Below are 20253 nucleotides of genomic sequence, written 5' to 3'. Positions count from 1 at the left end.
ACATGAATTTGCATCTTTTGGAAAAAATTATCAATCTCTGTTTGGTGGGTTTGCTGATTATTCGAACATTGGGCTCATGCGGCCGCGGACTACCTGTTGCCCCCCCCCCCCCCGATATATATCATTGACTGAATGTCCCTCAATAATTTTTAGCAGTTTTTTACTCCATTCTTCGCACACTTCATAATTGACATCATCACATTCCAAAACAAGATTTCTTAAATACAATTTCGTGACGCACACAAAAACGATCCAATAAACCAGCGGTTCTCAACCTTTTTTGACTCGCGAAGCCCTTTTAAGTATATAATTTCTATGGCGGAGCCCTGTTTGATACGTGGAGCCCTTTTTTGTACATAATGTTTATGGCAGAACCTTGTAGACCTCTCTTATTTATTTATCTATCAAATTTACTGATTCATTTTATTTTCCTCGAGTCACCGCGGAGCCCCTGGGAGGTGCACACGGAGCACCGGTTGAGAACCGCTGCAATAAACCATTTGAAGGTTTGAAGTTGATGAGACCGAGTTCTTCTGCAGCTTCTCAAGCTTTTTCTCGTAGAATCGTTGTCGGAAACTGGTAAATTCTTGCTTTTTGTTGAAACAAACCAATCGTACTCAACTGCGTCTGTGGCAGGTCCTTCTGTCTTCGGAAATTTATTTTTCTAAGTTTGCTTTCCGTTTATCAGCCATTCTTCATGCTAATGTTCTTTTTGCTTCAAAATGGATCATATCTGTGTCCTCCCGACATTGTATTTATTTCTCCTCAGATTATTGTATTTATTGTATCTCAGAGCCATGTATACGAGGAGCATTTGCGATTATGTGATAGTAATCTACGCTTTTAGTTCAATTCTTCAAGGTAAAGAAAAAAAACCCGTCAGAAAACACCAACGAATAAGGCAAATATGCGGAAAATACAAAACTCCTAATGAATTTCGACACAGTGGGTGTCGTCTTCAAAGGAAAAATATATAACCACTAATCACGCTGACAGATAATCCCTCTTGGGTTTGATACCAAATCTTAACGCTCAACTTCTTTCTGACCACGACGTTTGAAGTGAAGAGACATGGTTTTTTTCTGCTGAGCACGAGACAAAGATTTGGTGTCCAACGGAAGTGGGAACCTCGGTCAGCGTGATTTGTGGTTATATTTTTTTCCTCTGAAGACGACACCCACTGTGTGTCGAAATGCATTAGAAGCTTTGTATTTTCCGTATAAGGAAAATGTTGGTGTTTTCTGAGTACTATCAAGCAAAGGCTATTCGTTCTTTCATAAAGAAAAATCTATCTCTTTATGGAGAATTTCGCCTACGTGATAACGAAAGCTTCATTATTTTCAATTCACTATTAACTGAATATTTTTGTAACGTTAACATTAGTTATTTGACAAATCACTCTCAAATCACGTTATAGCGAGATTCTCGTTATAAGCCGTACTTGTTATAGCGGACACATATACTGTATTTTTAAAAACTAAAGCGAACACACGCAACACACCCAGATTTAAATTGATTTTTTTTTAAACTAAAGTTGGGAAGCGTTTCATTTTGTTGCAACAAATAACAGACGTTTAATGAAACAAAAAGGCTTTCCTGGCCATCGTGTAAAGTAGAATTAAATTTAAAAGTTTTCGGGTTTTTTGGTCGACGTGAAGTACAGTTTTTGTCTTTCGACGTTTCGCCACTCGTGCGAACGAAACGTCTAAAGATAAAATCTACTACTTCACGTCGGCCAAAAAACCCGAAAACTTTTAAATTTAATTCTAATAACGAACGTGTTTTTTTTCCAGAATAAAAGCTAACTAATTTCTTTATGCTTCATGCGGTAAACTGTAAAACATCATTTGAGGATAGGTTGAATGTGAAAAAAGAAGGAATAAGAAGCGAAATGAATGACCACATCCAAGTTGCTATGCCAACCCCAATCACGGTCTTCTCATGCGGTAACGCTAACTGCAGCCAATGGCACGATGCGACTCCCTATAGGAAACACACGGTTCAACCCGAATGGAAAAAATTCTCATCTTGTTGCTCCGAAATCATCAGGTGGTTTCATAAGCAACGCTAATGAATAAGCATAAAGGTTTTTAATACGTTTTCATTTTTGCTCGGTAAACATTTATCCATCCACCAATTTGATATGTTCCATGAAATTGAACTGTCATTTTCAACACAGTGACACGAAACTTGTTTCGTATAAAGGAAAGTCAAACATGAAAATATGGAATCGTCAGCTCATTGCGATATCACTGTTATATGTAACGGGTCAATCAGCCAAAACGTAAAAAAATCAGATCTCCTTGGATACTAACCAGAATTTCCACGCAAAACATCGACTATAATCAACGTGTTTGAATTCGCGTGCTAATGTTAATTGCAAATTAACAGCCATGAAATCTTCACTATACAAGATCTTGACGATTTCATCTGTACGTTCAAGATTCCCAGAAGTTGCTTTGCCTGACGACAACACTCTCAGTAAAAAGGTATTTTTTTTATTCAAACGTTAGTAGAGGGTATATTTTCTTTGCTTTTTTAAAATGCCAAGTTTTGTCATAAATTCATTACATTATGGAATACTTTTTATCAGAAGTCTTTATATGAGCAGGCATTGTTGTATTATTGATTTAAAATAATTGATTGATACTTGGAGTAGCAAGAAAAGATGTTGATAGTACTTTTACTTACTGAAAGAATAACTACACTGAAATAGTAATGACGTAGTATATTTATAAATTTCAATAATTTTTTTTTTCAAATCAAATCAAATTTATTGTTATCATATAACAGTACAAAAAAAATGAGAAAAATTTACCAAGGAGTAAATCAAAAACGACCCATTCTGGTAAATGCTAGTAAAAATTAGTATGGAAAACAGAATAGTCAACTAAAAAAAAATCAAAATTATTCAAATTAAAATAAAAATTCATGCCATTTTATCATTATAAAATCGTTGACTTCGATTTCTACCAGTTTCGTGACTTATATCACGCGGTCATCTTTCGCTATCAGGTCCTATTACAAAGAGGGTTCTTAACCCCTTGTGTTCCACGAACCTTTTCTGCTAATAAGACGATGGTCAGGGGCCCCTTTGCCAGTGAGATGAAAGCCAGGGTCTTCTATAAGATGGAGACCATAGGTAACTTCCCAGAATAATATTCATCATTGCAAAAACAAGTTAATTGCTTTCTCATCCTATCTCACGGACCCTCTGAAACCTTTCTAAGGATTCCTGGTTAATGACCACCGTATTAGACCGTGAGGACACTGGGGACCTACGGTTTAAAAAAGATTCCAAATGGCTGGAAACAAATACAGCCATGTTCTAACTGGGATTCGGATACAGACCGTAAAAATCCTTACTATAAAACTGAAATTTGTTGCAGTAAATTGGGAATTGTTACCGAAAAATGGGAAATTTCGTCACTTTACTCGTTCTATGGAGCTTTAGATGCTTCGTCTCCCGTCAGTTTGGTGTTCGTTATTCATCGCAAAAAAAAACATAATTTTTCACCTCAAAAACGAAAATAATTCTTATCCACATGGCTTATGTGGACATCGAGACTATCGCGAAAGCTCACGCGCATTAATCTGCTAGTTGAAGAAAAAGCCGTTCTAAATGTACTTTAAATTATAGATCTGATTCTTCCTCGTGTGCATAAAATGACAGTGACCTGACAAAATGATTAATCAAATTATCGAAAGTTAAACGCGTGAATAAATTGACAAACCCCAAAAAAATATTCTCCAGAATTTTTTGAATTTCCGCGAGAGGTAAAAACGTGTATGTTTAATATAAAAAAAACCCCTCTAATAATATAAAATAACAGAATCTGAGAAAAAAATCCCATATGTTGACACACATCAACATGAATAGAGAGGCAGCAAATTATTATTGATCGGATGTGACATTTCTAAGAGGCTAAATTAACGCTACTGAAGAATAAAACACTTGATCCCTTTTCTCCTTTATAGTGTTTTATCGTCTTTGTGCGTTACTTGATCTTTTTTCATCTGAAAATAACTATTTTTGGCATAACGTCTTTAAAATCGACTACCTGAGGTCCAGAGCCAATAGGCAACGAATTTTTACGGGCTTTTTATATTGATTTTCCAGTAAATTTATAGTTTAGAAATTTAAAAAATATATAGGGTTGATCTCTGGCTTACCATTCTGAAAAACGAACGTTATATTGGGAGATCATTACATGGAAAGTTTGAAAAGAATCACTAAACACCCTTTAAAATGTATCATCTTTTTTCTTATGAATTAAGCTTCTTTCCGATTTACAGCAGGTGTAAAATAAGAGTATAGGAAAATGTGTGCTTCATTGAGAAATCAGCTTTATATAATATCTGGGCTTGTCACATTGCTGAAATAAAAAGCTTTCAAAAAAGACGAAATGTATCACTAATGACGATGAGAGGGTAAATAGAATTACTACACATTGAGATTGAATAAAATTATATATATTTTTAATAGAAGCAAGTGCAATGAAAATGTCCCTGGTCAGAGAATAATAATAAAATTGTGTGTGTAATAATTAATTGTGTGCGAGTACTTTACGTACCAAATTCTCGAATAGTATAATAGGGTCAATATGAAACACTTTGACAGATTTTGTCCATTGCTTTGCAAATGAGGAATGAGACAGAGCCGAGTTCGGACGTTGTATGGTCTTTGCAGGTCGCGTCAGGGCCGCAACTAGATGTTTGGTCACCCGGGGCAAGTGCGCATTTTGGCGCCCCCTTTTAATGTTGAAGGAGAGGTTTGAGAATAAAATTTGCGCCCCCTCTGGTCCAGCGACCGGGACACGAGACCCGCCTGCTTCCCCTAGTTGCGGCCCTGGTCGTTATAAAGAGCGTTTACTGTATTTTGAAGCAAGTGATATTTCATCATCCCTCAAATTTTGCGAATTTTCATAGTTAATTACAATGCGTACAGATGGCGACACAGGTGAAGTTCTCGTTTCTTTTATGAATTAAAATGCCGCGAACGATTATTGTATATTATGAAATGCGATATAAAAAAAACAGTGCACATAAAACCACGAGTTCGAAATTTTAAGATTTCGAAATATTGGAATGCATATACAATTTCGATCCTTAAATACATATTCCTTTCAATTAAACTATTATGATTATTATTTTCAAAACTAAATTTGATTTGCTCAGTTTCGTTTTCATTCAATTTCTTTTATAATTAAACGCTGTCTTTTAAATTCAAATTTATATTACTAAAATTTAACATAAAAATATTTTAGTATTCAGATAGTGTATTTAGAGATGCATTGCAATTTTTCCGAAATTTCAGAGGCATTTTAATGGGTGGGCCGACAAGACGCGGGCTCAAACAGAGGCCTTGAATGGAAAGTTGATTTCATTGTTCGACAGATTATTTTTTTTATAGTAAGCGCATATTTTTGTGTAGATATTTTCCATCATTTTTGAACATTCCAAGTATATGTATTATTGATGTTGTTTTACTCCAAAACGCATAAAATTGAAAATCAAGCTCCAATGATGAAAAATGACTTTCGTTCAAGAGCTTGTTGCATTGGTAGAATGGAATTGAAGAGCCTGGGGCAAGAACCAAGTAGTTCTATATTTTCGGTTATTATATAGAGATTTCATGATTGTCCATTTATGATAAATATCCTCTTTTAGTTTATGCAAATACCAGTGTGGATATAGTGTGAAAATTGAAAGTACTGTACTATACCTCATATCAAGTACTAAAGTTCACTGAAATCATTTTCTATCATTTTTAAAAAACTTCTTTTTTATTTAATACGTTTTCCTGAAAGATCTGTGCATCATCCATGCCCGAACCCGGATTCGTTCCCATAAAAAATTGAAAAAAACGAAGATGGTTTTGCAACTGGCTCTTCAGTTAGTCTTAGTAACTTCACAGAATTTAAGAACATTTTTTTACGAAAACAATAAAAAAAATTCCCGCTTAACTTGCGGAATTCGCGATGAACAATATCGTGAACAATTTCCAATTGATTCATAAAAAGGCGTTAGTGTTTGACGGTGGGAAACTAGAAAAAACAGCCACCAATAATCTAAAAGAAAGATGGCGTGTAGTACTTGAGCTTCAGTTTTCGGCTAATAATAGCATTGCAAGTGTTCCCTCTTTCTCTCTCTCCGTAAGTATCCATTCATCGCACTTGAAACTCAAAGCAGTGGCGTGTGACTTTTCTATAGTGAGAAATAATACAGTAGGTTTTTCTTTTTTTTAGTTACGTAGACGGGGTGAACTACTTCAGGTGATCACCATCCCTGACTGGTCCATTCTCAGAGAAAACAGTGCAACAAACTGATCCTCCACCCAGCGAATTCTTTCATTATTCTTTAGGGGGTTTTCCGCCTCTCGGCTGGACTGTTCCATAAACAAACAAATCTCACAGCATGAGGTATCTGAATCAAGCTTATGCTGTGCATTTCTTTTGTTAGAACAGACGAGTTCAGTGAGCCCTGAGCCAGTTTTGGAAAACGTTGAACTTAGCAGTTTATTCTCCACCCTCTGTTCAATGTTTTTCATTAAACTCGAAGATATCTCTTAGTTGAGTTCCAGCCTAACAAATAGAAGATAAAAAAATGAAAAGAATCTAATATTAAAAATAAAATAAAGAAAAAACGGATATTATTGTTCTCCGCAAGCAAGCTTTTTGGTCTTTTGACCGTGACCGTTCCGCCAGTTTCCTAGAATATATGGGTAGAGAGGGATATAGACATTTTGCATATACCTCTTCTAGGCCGTTACACATGATTTTATGCTGATTCTCATCGGGATCTTAAAAAAGACATTTAAAAAAATTCGAGCACGTTATTACAGTCAGTCAGGTTACGTCGAATAAAATAAAATGTAGGCTATATATCAAGGATCGTCATATTGTTTGCATGAGCCAATTCTTTCTGTTCTATAAAAGTTTTTTTTTATCAGTTTACATTCTTGACTATTCAGAAATATTAGTGAAAAATTTATATTTATTGCCTCATTGGAGCGAGAATTGTTTCAAATAAAACGAACATTTCATGAGTATTTTAACGTATTTGGGAGCGGATATGATATGATGATTGCAGTGAAAACGCACTCATTATAGAATTATAGATATGGTACGCGAGAGTATATTCGGGATGGATGTAAGAACTCGGTTGAATTTTTCCAATAGTTTTAGTCTGAGGGCCATGGCCGGGAATAGGTGAGAATGCTTTTTGCTGTCCTATATATTCTATAATATCTCTTTATGTATGGCTTTTAGAAGGTAAAGACAGGTCTTTTGTCTAGGATCGGCCTTATTTATATTATATAATAAATCATTTATTTCAGAGGTTCTCAAACCTTTTCCACCCGCGGTGCCACTTTTCCTAATCAATGCATTTCCGTGGCTCCCCAGAGCAGTTTAAGAAAGAGTGTCCTCGAAAAACCTTTGTCAAGACCGCCGTTTCACGGTGCCCCTGACGAAGGTTGGAGGCGCACAGTTTGAGAACCCCTTGATTTATTTTGATTTTGTTTGGGTTTCTTTATGCATGTCTTTGATGATAAGATGTTAGACACATATTTTTCACATAGCATACCAATGAATTATTAGAATTTTCGAATACGTAGTCAATGTATGAGTGTTTTAATCACATTTTACTGTAACTCAAATTTTGCAGCCAAGTGCGGTTGCACCTTAAGCATTCGCCCGATTCAGACCTAGCTGGTGACCCATGAGCAACTTCATTTTCTTTCATTATAAATTTAATAGTTAATTAATATAAGCACCCCCTCCCCTTTAAGTATTGGCCAGGGAACCTGAGAGCAGCTTTGATAATTTGCAGCGTTAGCGCACACCTACATAGAAAAATCTACACGAGCTATTCAATCTACATGTCGTGTAAATGATCAATGAATACATAAATGAATTCTTATTTAATAGTTTAAAATGTTTTATACATTTTTCTTTTAATTTACCATTTGTTTCTACGAGCTAGATCATCAGAAAATAATATTTTTTTCCATAGTCGGTTAAGTGGAATAATTAATTTAAATTTTTTTTGTACTATTTTCTCAAGGTATCCTACAAATAAAATATTATTTTAGCGTGCAATAGCTAACCAACATGTACGTAGAAAATCTGGCGATGTCAAAATCCAGTTGATAAACAGTCTCCCGCTTGTTGATCGGTTTGCGAAATGGCGAAACGTAGATCTCGATTATATTACGTAAAAATCGAGGCTGGTATTATATGCGTAGGCGGTGTTGCGCAATTTCGAGCTCCAGCATCGTTTTTCGTGATGTCATTGGTGAATAAGAAACGACCTTGCTTTCCAATGGTTTTCCAATATTCATCTCCCACTCGGGGTCATCACAGAGAACATCAACAGAATAAACTGCCGTGCCTGGAATTCGTAATCGTGAGCATCCATCCCTCAATTAGAACACCCAGACAGGAAATGATCAGCATCAGCTGGCTGAATGTTGCTGATCTATTCCCTCGTATGTCTTGGTCGTCATCCACAACGACGTTAGTCAAAACAACGACTGCTTGTTTTTCCACAGTCAGAGAGTAGAAAAAATAATAATTCTTTTCGCATCAGGTAGGAAATGTCATGGGAAGATCACGAAGATAGAACTTGAAATTTTATATTTATGTTACTTTTATCGTTTCAATACTAATGACTAGGAGGAAGGAGTCATTTGATATTTCTGTTTTCCGGTATGAGTGTATTTACGGAAATATCAAGACAAAAAAAAAGAGAGAAGGAAATGAAATGATTTTTTTGTTGATAAAAACATACAGCTAAGATGCATATACAGGGTGAGTAGGAAGGTCCCTTTGATCTGAAATACAGTAAAACCTCAGTACAACGACACTCGATATAACGATAAACTTACTTATAGAGATATTTTTCAAATCTTGTTTGGAATTGCCTTTAGTTTAATATTAAAATCCTCTTGATACAACGATCCTTTGCTACGATAAACCCCCTTTATAACATTATACAGCAGTAATACCCTGGAGTTACGTGATAAGTGAGACCAACACTAAACGCGTAAGTCGGAGTGCCATTTTGCATGCAAATATATAAAATAGTGGTTAATTGGAACCAATATTTCTGAAAAACACGTCTTTCAAAAAAACATTGATATCAAAATGTAGGTTTTCCTTTATGAAATTAAAAAATTCCCATCAATATTTTTAACTTGATCTAAAATTTGTACGTATGAAAGTTATGTGTTGAAAGTCCAATGGCTTTCCAATATTCATCTCCCACTCGGGATCATCACAGAGAACATCAACAGAATAAACTGCCGTGCCTGGAATTCGTATTTAAGTTGAATAGTGTTTTAGCTCTCTCTATTCGTAAGTTGTTGTCATGTCAAAGAGATTTTTCTATACCTCTATAGGCATTATATGCGTATTATACATCAATTGGGTTTAAATCCAATCAGACAAAAAACACTTTTTTCCCGTTTTTTCAATGAAAACTAAAAACGAAGGACCCATCGCCAACAGCGAGCAATTAGCGAAAATCTCTTTGTTCCCGATCAGCATGCATTCTTTGTCGTAAAATAAACTGAATAAAGACACACAGCAATATATTCTAGTAAAAAGAATATCCACGTCCACAATAAGTACCATAATGAATTGATGCAAACGGCTGCCATATTTTCCAGACGGAATTAGAAATGCCCGTCGAATTAAGCAGTATGAGATCACTCGGCAGGTGGTACATGCGGTCTTTCTTTTCAATTCCTCAATAAAGAACTAATGGGGACATTCATACAAACTAAAAATAAAAACTGAATATGTATTGCATATTTCGCTTGTTCTCTGTCCCCCCCTTGTAATTCACAAAACACTCATATCTCACTCATGATCATGAGAATAATAGTCACGTTATGACATTATCTCAGAATAGTATTGCTGCACGTAATTATGAGTTACCACTTTTGCAACGAGCAAATAATTTAGTCTATCAGTTATAATATTACGAAATTCGAATTGGAAAGCATTTTCACGACTGATGTTGTCGTTCTGAGATTTTTTTAATGAAAAATTTCTATCAGATGTAATCGAATAATATATGCATGAAATTGTTATTTCAATATGATTAAAGTAACCGTATTTTATCGAGAAAAATACGAGGAATTGGGATAGTAAATACAGGACACCTCCGATCCTCACCAAAAATGTTGCAAGTTGTCTGTGAAATCACCAATTCTTGCTTATAAATACACATTAGGATACAAGATTCATTGAAAGACTGGTTATTTGTGGTTATTTTAGTCCACAAATAAACAGTCTTTCTATGAATCTTGTATTGACTATGTTGACAAGTAGAGAGGACATTTCTATATACACATTAGGAGGAATTAAAGTGCTGCAGAAAATCTGCAGTGAATTAAAATGCATTTCACAGAAAAAAGAAAATATATATATATATATATAATGTAAAACGAATATTTATATTTATAGTCATATTCATTAAAATATAATTTTTTATGCAAATTATCTTCACCTCCAATTTTAATAAAGATTATGAATTAAAATGAACATTAAAAGACGGAGGAAAATATGAAACATTTAAAAAAATGCCGAGAAAGGTAAAATTACGTTAAAATACGGGGCATATCAATGAGCAAGTTGGAACGTTAAACATGTAATCGTTAAGTATCGATAGAACAACAAACATTCCCTCGATGCAATGAGTTATAAGTCTAGGAATCTCTAGAGAAAATTCCTTAAAAACAAACGAAAGCGACCAAAAATGTGTCGGTATATCCGAGATAGTTGCGTTATTATCGACGTTATAAGCAAGGTCCATTAACATTATTCTCGATGGGAATAAATCCCGGTTTTCCAATTATTTATTGACGTTTTTGCTGAGATGTTGTTATAACCGAGTTTGACTCTATGTACAGTATAAATATAAATACATCAAATTTGAAGTTTTTTCACTTTATATCAGGTTATTGGATTTCATGCTTGTACCTACAGTGTTCAAACACAGCGAGTTAGCTCTCTCTCCATGGTACAATTCGGTGAAGAGCTCATAAAAAAATGTCTTCTTTTTTTCCCTACGAGGCTATTAACCCCTAAATATCGATTAGAACTTAGAGCCTACGCTATTTTGATGACATCATTCTCCTATTAAGTTTGCGTGAGGCACTTTTTTTTTAAGCGTACTTTCGTGCTCGTGCAAACGAAGGTGAGAGAGAATGAGCCTTTTTTTTTATCATTTTTCTTCATGATAACAAAAGAATCAAACGTGTATTGGAGGTCTTTCAGCCATTTTTATGAGCATATATCTCGGCTTATTTATATGTATATAATAATTTTTAAATTAGTTGAGGTTGAATTTTGACTAGGAATATCGGATGCAAATAAAAATGTTTTGCGTCGGTTGTTTCTCCGATAACATTAACCATAACAACGAAAGAAACACTAATGTGGATCGACTAAAACCTAAAACTCGCAAAGTAAATATAGGATATAGATAATATCCAGAATTTTATCACAATGAATAAAAATACCTATATATAATTATTTTCTCAAGTGGAAACTTTTTCTTGCTATACATGTGCTCTCATAGCGCGCGCGCTTGTTGTTGATCTCCTCCTCTCTTTAAAAGGGTCTGGAAATTTATTTCCTAAATAATTTCAGTTTTATCTGTATGGTTAAATTTAACTTTTTCGGTGAAGAAGTTTTTAAGAGTAACATTTTTTTTAATGTCTTTACAGTGAAATCGACCTTACCCGCAACCTCATAAGTTTTCCAAAAAAAGCATCATTATCAGGACCGTGATACACTACTTCAAATACTGAGACACATAGTCTAAACACACAGGATAAAATGAAATATAAAAAATACATGAAAGGACCGGTAATTGCATACATAGTGATACCTCGGCTAACGGCTATAGTTCGCCCGGAATCACGTTCGTTAACCGAAATGTGATTTTTAACAGGCTTCTACGGAAAATCGTTTAAATCGTTCAAGAAACGGCCCAAAATTTGAAGATAAGCTTCATAAAACACCGAGCATTGTAAAAATTACAAATACTGGCCGAAGGCTTAGATAAACAACTTCATGAGTGGTTAAAGTAGGATTTATAGGAGGATGAGATACTGAACATATCTTTTATTTTACACTATGTACGCTAATCAATCGCGTTCGTGAGCCATAGTGAAAAAAAACGTGTGTGAGGCGGTGTGCTATGTGATACGTATAGTTAGCTAATTTCTCTCACTCATACATATGCAGATAGAAAACAAGTTCCTAGAATGTGCAAACTATTTAGCTTTTTTAGAGACTCACCGCATGCACTAAAAACATTCAAGTCCGAGGCTTTCCCCCCCCCCCTTTTCAATGCATTTTCTCTCAGCTTAATCATTCATTTCACATGAAATGGCTAAAAATCTTTCTGATAGAGACGTGTGTCTCGAAAGCGATTCCGAAGTGGAAATAAATTAATCTGGCTTAAGCGACAGCTACTCATTGGATTCATTTTGATTGGCACGAAAATTTAGCTCACGACGCGGCTGTTTTATGTTAGCGCATGCATCCATATCAACTGGAATGCCGAATTCTTATTCTAACCCAAGGCACACAAAAAAAACTTTAAAAAAAACTTTAAAAAAATCTTGGTTAACCGAAAAATTTATAATCCGAGATATCACTGTACTTATGCATACTCTTACCGCAAGAATGTGTAAAGGAATGCACGAGAAACGATTGCATTTGCGTGTATCGTTTTGAAAAGAACTTATTATTTCGTGCTCCTTTGTTTTAAAACTGGTATTTAAAATACAGTCCCTCATTGAGCAGCCGCGAAACTTTTCTCTCCTCCTCCTAGTCGTAGTAGTAGTTGACTTAAGCCCGCGAAAGCTGACAGTTAGTAGGACGCTAACGCTTGTTATTACATGGATTTCGGCGTGCAACGTGCGAAATCACTTTTTCTTTCATTCGATTCTAATAACTTGTCAGCACTTTGAATCACAATTTTGAATGTGACGTTATCAAATCTTTTGTATCGATAGTAACATCAATACCTCGCCTTGAGGCGAAAGAGGGAAGGTGCTGTATTCATATACACTATCTATCAAACACAAGACATTGACGGGTTTCAGACTCGTTCTGGCTTTTTATGTACGTATCGTAGACCGAAAGAAATGTTTGATTTTTAAACCATTTGACAAGACCTACTCTAGTGCATTCAGTGGTTTCAATTATAACAGATGAAGTCATGGTACTTGCAGAATCTATAGTAAGTTCAAAATTTTTTATGATCATTTTTGTACAATTTCCATCTTTTACAGCAGTGGTTCTCAACCTGGGGGCCCTTCTTGAGGTCCTGGGATGTTCGAAGGGGGCCACGAGTGAAAATCAGATGGGGGGGGGGCACGACAAGTGATGAAGGGGCGGGCCGCAGAGAGCTGTGAAGAAATAAAGCTTTCAAGTGGGAAAAAATGTGACTACTTTCAGAATAAAGCAGAGCTGTCCATAGAACCAGGGTCATCTTAACCTATGTGGGCCTCATATTCATAGGAGGGAGGCCCTACATTAAAAGATCTGGTACTATGATTTTCGAATGTGTGTATGTAAATATGTAAGCTGTTACTTCCAGCTATGTACGAGTATGAGGCCTGAGAACATCACTTTGTCCGAGGACCCATGATGTTTAGACGGCCAGGCATTTTTTAGAACCCTCACAGGAAGGAAGCTCATTGAACTTTACCCCAGAGCAGGCGCGGACTCGGGGTGATGTGTTGGAGGTTCGATTTATTGCGTAGGTTCATTGGGTTTTCCAGTATTTTAGACTTTTCTCCCCATATAATTCGGCTCTTGGGAGGAACGATCACACACCTTCTGGATCCATGCATGACTCAGGTTTCCAGAGAATGATATTATTTATAAAATTTTTGTTCGTTTTTTATATAGTTTTGATTAAATTCAATTCGATAAGTTGAAAGGATCTCGTTCTTTGATGAGGACAGGTGGGGGACTGGGCAAGAGAAGAAAATGTGGTTCGAAGGGGCCATGGCCTGAAAAAGGTTGAGAAACACTGGTTTATATAGTGTTGGTTACAAGGTATAACCTTTTGTTTAATTTACATTGAACACGAAAATAATACAGGAAATACTAAATAGAAAATAATAATTGTTTCGATAGTACTGTAATGCATCGAATCAAATTGGCGATATGCTTGTTGTGGCCTTAGATTCGGTATTTGTAATTAAAAAGTTTAGTTTTATTCAGTCTATGAATCACTACTATATCTCAAGCTTACATTTTAGCAAATGTAACCGATATGCTTATTGGTTGTTTTTCAAGTTTTGTAAAAGATCTTTTATCAAACTTATAGTGTATGGATCACACTATAAAAGTTTTATGAAAGTTCTTTAAAAAACTTGGAAATTCAACCAATAAGGTTATCGACTGCATTTGTTCTAATGTAAACAATGATATTAGTTTTTATTTTTATTTTTGTAAAAAGAATCTTCTATTAAACTTTTATAGTGTTTTTATGAAACTTGAAAAATACAACCAATAAACTGATCGGTTGCATTTGTTCGAATGTAACCGATCAGCTTATTAGTTGTATTTTTCAAGTTTTATGCAAGCACTTTTTACAAAACTTTTATAGTGTAATCCCGGTCTTAAGGCCAGGATTATACTATAAAAGTATCATAAAAGATCCTTTATAAAACTTGAAAAAAATAGCCAACAAGCCTATTGGTTACATTCGCTCGAATGTAACCGATCTGATTACTGATTATTGGTTGCATTTTTCAAGTTTTGTAAAAGATCTTTTGTTAAACTTTTATAGTGTAATCCCGGCTTTACACACTCGTAAATTCATACATGCATTTCACCATTTTAGTCAAGCCACTGTCATTTTCTGCACACGAGGACTATTTTAGACCGAGACCTACAATTTATTGCCGATTTCGAACGGCAGTCTTTTTTTTATACTCAGCGAGTGCTTGGTGCGCTATCCTCGATGTGGGACGCTCTGCAGTAGTAATCTTTTTCTGCGGTCATGTCACCGTTTCTGTCGTACCCCTGTGTGTCAGGAAACTTTGATAAGGACGAACCGCGTATCAAACTCGCGACATCTCTAAACATCCTTTGGTACTTTGAGCGCGTATCTTATCATAAATCATATACATTCATGATTTATTCTGCATTACATTCTGAACTGTGTGAATGTGTTCTCTGGGTATCATTTATCATCCACTTTTTTCCCTCTGCCATTTGCGTCCTGTTTTAATTGCCGCAAAGACCGAGAATAAAATGCTTCATCGGGTCCTGTGTAATGAAACTACTACAGATGCCATAAAATAAAAATCTAAGCGGTTGCTGAATATTTTTTTTTCTCGAATGAAATGATGGTTTTCAGTAATTTATGGAAAGTGATGGGAAGTTGGAGGTCCGGCCATGATGTGCTTAGGTAAAGAGAAAAAAAGTCATAGGCTCACTGATAGGATCGATTTATTTTTATTTCCTTGGTGACTCTAGTTTCCTTGGGAACCTCCACACGTGTCGAGAGGAAAAAAGTCACTTTTTTTAATGTATCTGCCCTTGGTGTAGCTTTTACCACCCCACGAATCGGAGAAGGGAGATTTGAGAAAAAGTAAATGATGGTCTTCTCCCCTGCCGTGCAATGAACGCATATAATACTCTGTAGAAAAAACCAAAAATCACGTTCTCGGTGTGTAATCACTTTTTTTTTTTTTTGTATTTTACCAGAGAGATTGTGGTACGAGGACATTGGCGTCTGTGTTTTGTAGCTGACAGACGGAAAACTAGGAATGCTTCCTAGACAAGGGTCACGTTGGAAGGTTGCCTTGAGTTTGGAATGCCTGCATGTTTTACAGCGAACAAAAGCGTCGATTTATCTAACATATTTGCTCTTTTTCTTCGCACGTTCAAATAACAGCTTATGAGAATTCCTTCCCGCTACATTTTTCAATACTTTTGATCAATGCATATTATTTGTGAATGGTCGTTTTTACTCCCAAACAATATTATATGAACTACCTTTTTTTAATGGTTTTTTTTACCCATTTCGTGATTCAATGTCACGATTACGGAAGACGTTACAAGAGATTCTGCAAAAAATGCCGCTTTCAAAATAAAATTTCTCTGATTACAATGTTTAATCAATTATTTTCTAAAATTGCTTTCGCCATGCTCCAGTTATAGCATTTAGATGTCATTACGATGGTGGAATAGCCAAAGTAATTATTTTCAATATTCAGGGTTTTTTCTTTTTTTCTATTATGTTTGTTCTTCTTTGCTCATGAAAACGTATTTATGACAATTGCCCAGTAAAATTATATACATTTCAAACATACTCGTATATTTGCCCAGCACTGAATTTTTGATATAATATTTCCCCAATGTTTTCCAACAAATATTCATGGGAATTATGATCATGTAAAAAGTGTGGCATTTGATTTTTTCTGGAACAATTTTATGAAGCACGCGTGCATTTCATTCTCAAAATCTTTCGTTGCAAAAAAATGTTATCGTGCGTGAAAGATCGATAACAAAAACTTTTCGACTCAAAATTGTAAATGTGTGTGGAGAGAGCAGCATGTTACAGTTTGGTAATCTAAAACCAATCGCGTTTACGTATTACACAAGAAACGTAGTCAAGAGCACCTTATGCATGATGCATGTGCACAGAATTTCTCTCCAGACGGGCATCTTTGAGACGTTACTTATTCATGGGGTGTTTTCGTTTCGTTGGATTAAGAATTCAAGAGCTATATTCCGGTAGAGAAACTTTCAAACAACTCCAGTGTTAGTAGGAATGTTTCTTCTTTTAGTGTTTCTCCGAAGAAAAGTATTACAGACGCGTGAGTAGGCCGCATATATTTTAATCAATTTTCTTCTAAGTTGAAATAACTTTTTATATTATGAAACATATCACGTACTGGCCTGAAATGCAGGTTTTTATAGAAACAATGAAATAATCATATACCTTCCTTAGGTTTACTTGAAAATGCGTACTTTTCCATTTCTCCGTTGATCCTAAAACCTTTTGTTACGACTGAAATTCATTTGACTTCCGACTGAAATCGTTAAAAACCCCTTACTCAAGTTATATGTTGAAACAAAATGACACCGACGTGCCAAAATAAACATTTAAAAAGCATCTTGTGAATCTAGAACCTGCATTTGCAGAACTGTGATAGTTCTCGTATTATATTTTTTATTACTTCTTCGCTTTGAAATGAAAAGAAGACACACTGTATCCTTGTTTCGGGGAAAAAAATTTATTTTGAGAATAAAATTTTTTTCACATTGTATTATATTATGTAGGCTTATGGGAGTTAAATTAGATCGGGACCTACAGTTTAATGACGATTCCGTATGGGTACTGTACTTGGAAGCTGTATTTCTTAGCCGGGATCCCAAATATAACTTGTCAAATCGGACGTTTGTGTTAACTACTCAGCTTCAAAATCGCCGAAAATTTATGGTTACACGTCAGATATTAATTTTGTGAACCCAAGTGACTCATGTCAGTGCATCTTAGCAATGTGGCATAAAAAGTTTTAATGTTCCTTTTCATTACAAAATTAATTACCATTAGAAGATGATTGATACATAGAATAACTAGCGCATTTAAACGTGGTAATCTTTTGTGATTGTGAAGAGATATTTTATTGGAATGACGCCAATGAGTTTAAGTAGTTTTTTATAGGTTGAAAGTCTTGTTTTATTTGTTCGATATTCAAACTGGCCGTCGATGAAACTTAAGTGTACGTGGCGTTTCTCTATTCTAATAGAACGTATCGGCTTCTGTTTTGTGTCTACTTATTTCTCCAAAAAGTGCTTTAAAATTTAATTACGAAGTGCTTGTTGCTTACGCGTGCAGATCCTGGAAATGGCCGAAGTGGACATCTAAAGTTACTGATCTCTTATACTCCATTCTAGTACTGGATGTGAGTTTTTTATGTGCCACATACATAGCTTTACTCCTTATGTTGTCCTGTAAATGTTTAATTCCGTGCTCTTCAGAGACGGAATGGGAGCCATTCATTACTTTTATTTCACTTCCGCTCGTCCACAGAATAACCATTCAGTTGATAGTAGCATTAAAAAGCTACGCGACGTGATCTGTTTTATTCACCATATTCTGAGATAGTAAATACATTGTTATGATTGCTCATCCTCAATGGTGAAAATGTTATCAAACTCTATGCATCCCTAAGGGAAACTTCGAAGTTTTATTGAGGTTTAAATACAACCCAAGGTTTCTTTTCAATGTCTCTCTCCTCTCATCTGATATCTTCCTGTAATTTCTCCAATCACTAAAAGAAACTGTCAAAAGATACAACACTCCAGGATTTTATCATTTTGTCGCACCAAAGATTTGCGATTTGAAGCCGAATCCGATCGGCTACTCAATTTCTTACATGGCTAATCCGGGATTTTAATCTGTACCTGCTGAGCCAGAGGTTGGTGCATTATAATCACACGTCTACCTTACGACTGAGACATAAATATAACCACCGAATTAATATGATAACTAGTTTTTTCCCCATTATTTCATGTTTTTCTGTTTTCGAAATTTTTAAACTGGTTTTCCATCATTTTTGATTATTTCTTTACGCCCTCATATCTAAAATCAAAGTATCATCATCATCGTTGTACTGTATTTACGTATTTAGAACATTTATCTTTTGTCGAGCCCTGTCTCTAACCAACGGAAGCCATCAAAAATTGCACATGGCCTAGGATGCGCCAACGCAACCACGTGTCATGTTAACGAGGATGGAATATTAATTCTTCAACGTTTTAATTAAGTGAAGGAAGCTGTTGGCTACTCGAGTCATAATTCTTGTCCTTTATGTGCTGTTAATGAATAGCTGTTTGTATCGCTCACATTATTTTTGTTCTGTTAGTTAAACTTTTGAGGCTCTTCAAACTTTTTCCATTAACTTGCACTGAAATCTGCATAAAATCTGAGAGGTTTCTTTTGAAGAAACTAAAAAATCTTTTTGAAAGCAATGACATTTTTCCCCCCTTGAAAAAAAAACCAGCAAACGCATTGCTTAATTAGTTTTCCCGTGAAATAAACCTTTCAGCCATTTTTATTTAATAGGAGGCGAAATTTCTTTATGGAAAGAAAAAGAGGTGGTTTTTTTATTATTACGACACACACTATAGAAATGGTTATTCAAAGATGATCTTAATTTTTATTAGATGAAAGGTCAAGTATACGTTCTCGAATATATTTCGTTGCAGCCTTATTCTTATTATCCTTCTACAGAGAAGTTTAACATAATTATAAGAGATGGTTTTTTTATCTAAAGAAAATGCATAAAACAAATGTATACTAAATTTCTCCCCTCTGATGTTACGCTTTAAAATGTTATGTTGTGAGTTTCAAAATTTTTTTCACGGGTCATGCATGCGTACTTAGGCTGGTGCAGGGTTTCAGAGCTGGAGCAATTACAATTCTGAACTTTTTGAAATTACACGAGAAAAGACCATTTATGGAAGTATTATTTGGAACCACTCGTGGAGAAATTTAAAAAATTTGTTCAGTGACAGTCACCAGGCTTGATTACAGAAAGAAAAACACTAATACAATCATACCCCGATATATAAGCGGAGATAGACATGAAAGGCTACATGATGATGCCAGTTCACACATATGTATATATATTAGATCAGTCGGCTACGTTATTGACATAGCCATCCATGCCCCGACTTACGCTACTTTGATTTACGCGATCTCGAAGGTGATTTTTTATGCACATTTTTTCTTGGTAGTACTTGAATTCAGCACATTTCATAAGCGTTATTGGATTATAGCTGAGATGGAAACAATGTTTTCATATTATGATGTTATTATCAAATAAAAATATATTGTCCATTCAAACAGAACATCACATGTAGCCAAGCTGAGCTGATTTTTAAGATTCTAATAATAGGAAACCGATGATGCGGGATCTAAATTTTACCAAAGATTTCGAAAATCAATTTGGACCTTAGAACCATTTGGAAACATTAATTTAGTGACCTTCCATTTTTGAAGAATGGTTTGGTCACCATTTAAATCCATTGAGTTAAAAATTATGCTATTTAAAATTTATTAATAATGCACCCGATCGCTCCCCTGCCAAGTAATTTCGACAATTTACTTGATATCACAAAAAGAAACAAAAACTAATAACAAAATTACCCTGCTTAAACGCTAGAAGTTCCTTTTTTTCGATGAACTACAGTG

At 35.1% G+C, this 20253-nt stretch overlaps 1 protein-coding gene across 17 annotated transcripts in view; it reads left to right on the top strand.

The window, feature by feature from the left end:
• LOC149080678 (uncharacterized) overlaps positions 1–20253 on the top strand; it is a 312101-nt gene that overhangs the window by 10907 nt on the left and 280941 nt on the right. Inside the window, exon 1 of one of the 17 annotated variants that reach the window (XM_089239886.1) lies at positions 12884–13266. The exons of the other annotated variants lie outside the window; for them this stretch is intronic. Within the exon in view, the coding sequence (XP_089096012.1) occupies positions 13246–13266 (21 nt within the window). The 5' untranslated portion in view covers positions 12884–13245. Of the gene's footprint in view, positions 1–12883; positions 13267–20253 lie in introns of those variants that run through there. 17 annotated transcript variants of the gene reach the window in all.

Source organism: Pholcus phalangioides, unplaced genomic scaffold (assembly GCF_987345545.1).
Source record: "Pholcus phalangioides strain wild (caught in Gottingen) unplaced genomic scaffold, Ppha-v1.0 ptg000011l_1, whole genome shotgun sequence".
In the NCBI taxonomy this organism is placed as follows: domain Eukaryota; kingdom Metazoa; phylum Arthropoda; class Arachnida; order Araneae; family Pholcidae; genus Pholcus; species Pholcus phalangioides.
The sequence above is the reverse complement of the archived record's forward strand: the minus strand, read 5'-3'. Positions and strand labels throughout refer to the sequence as shown.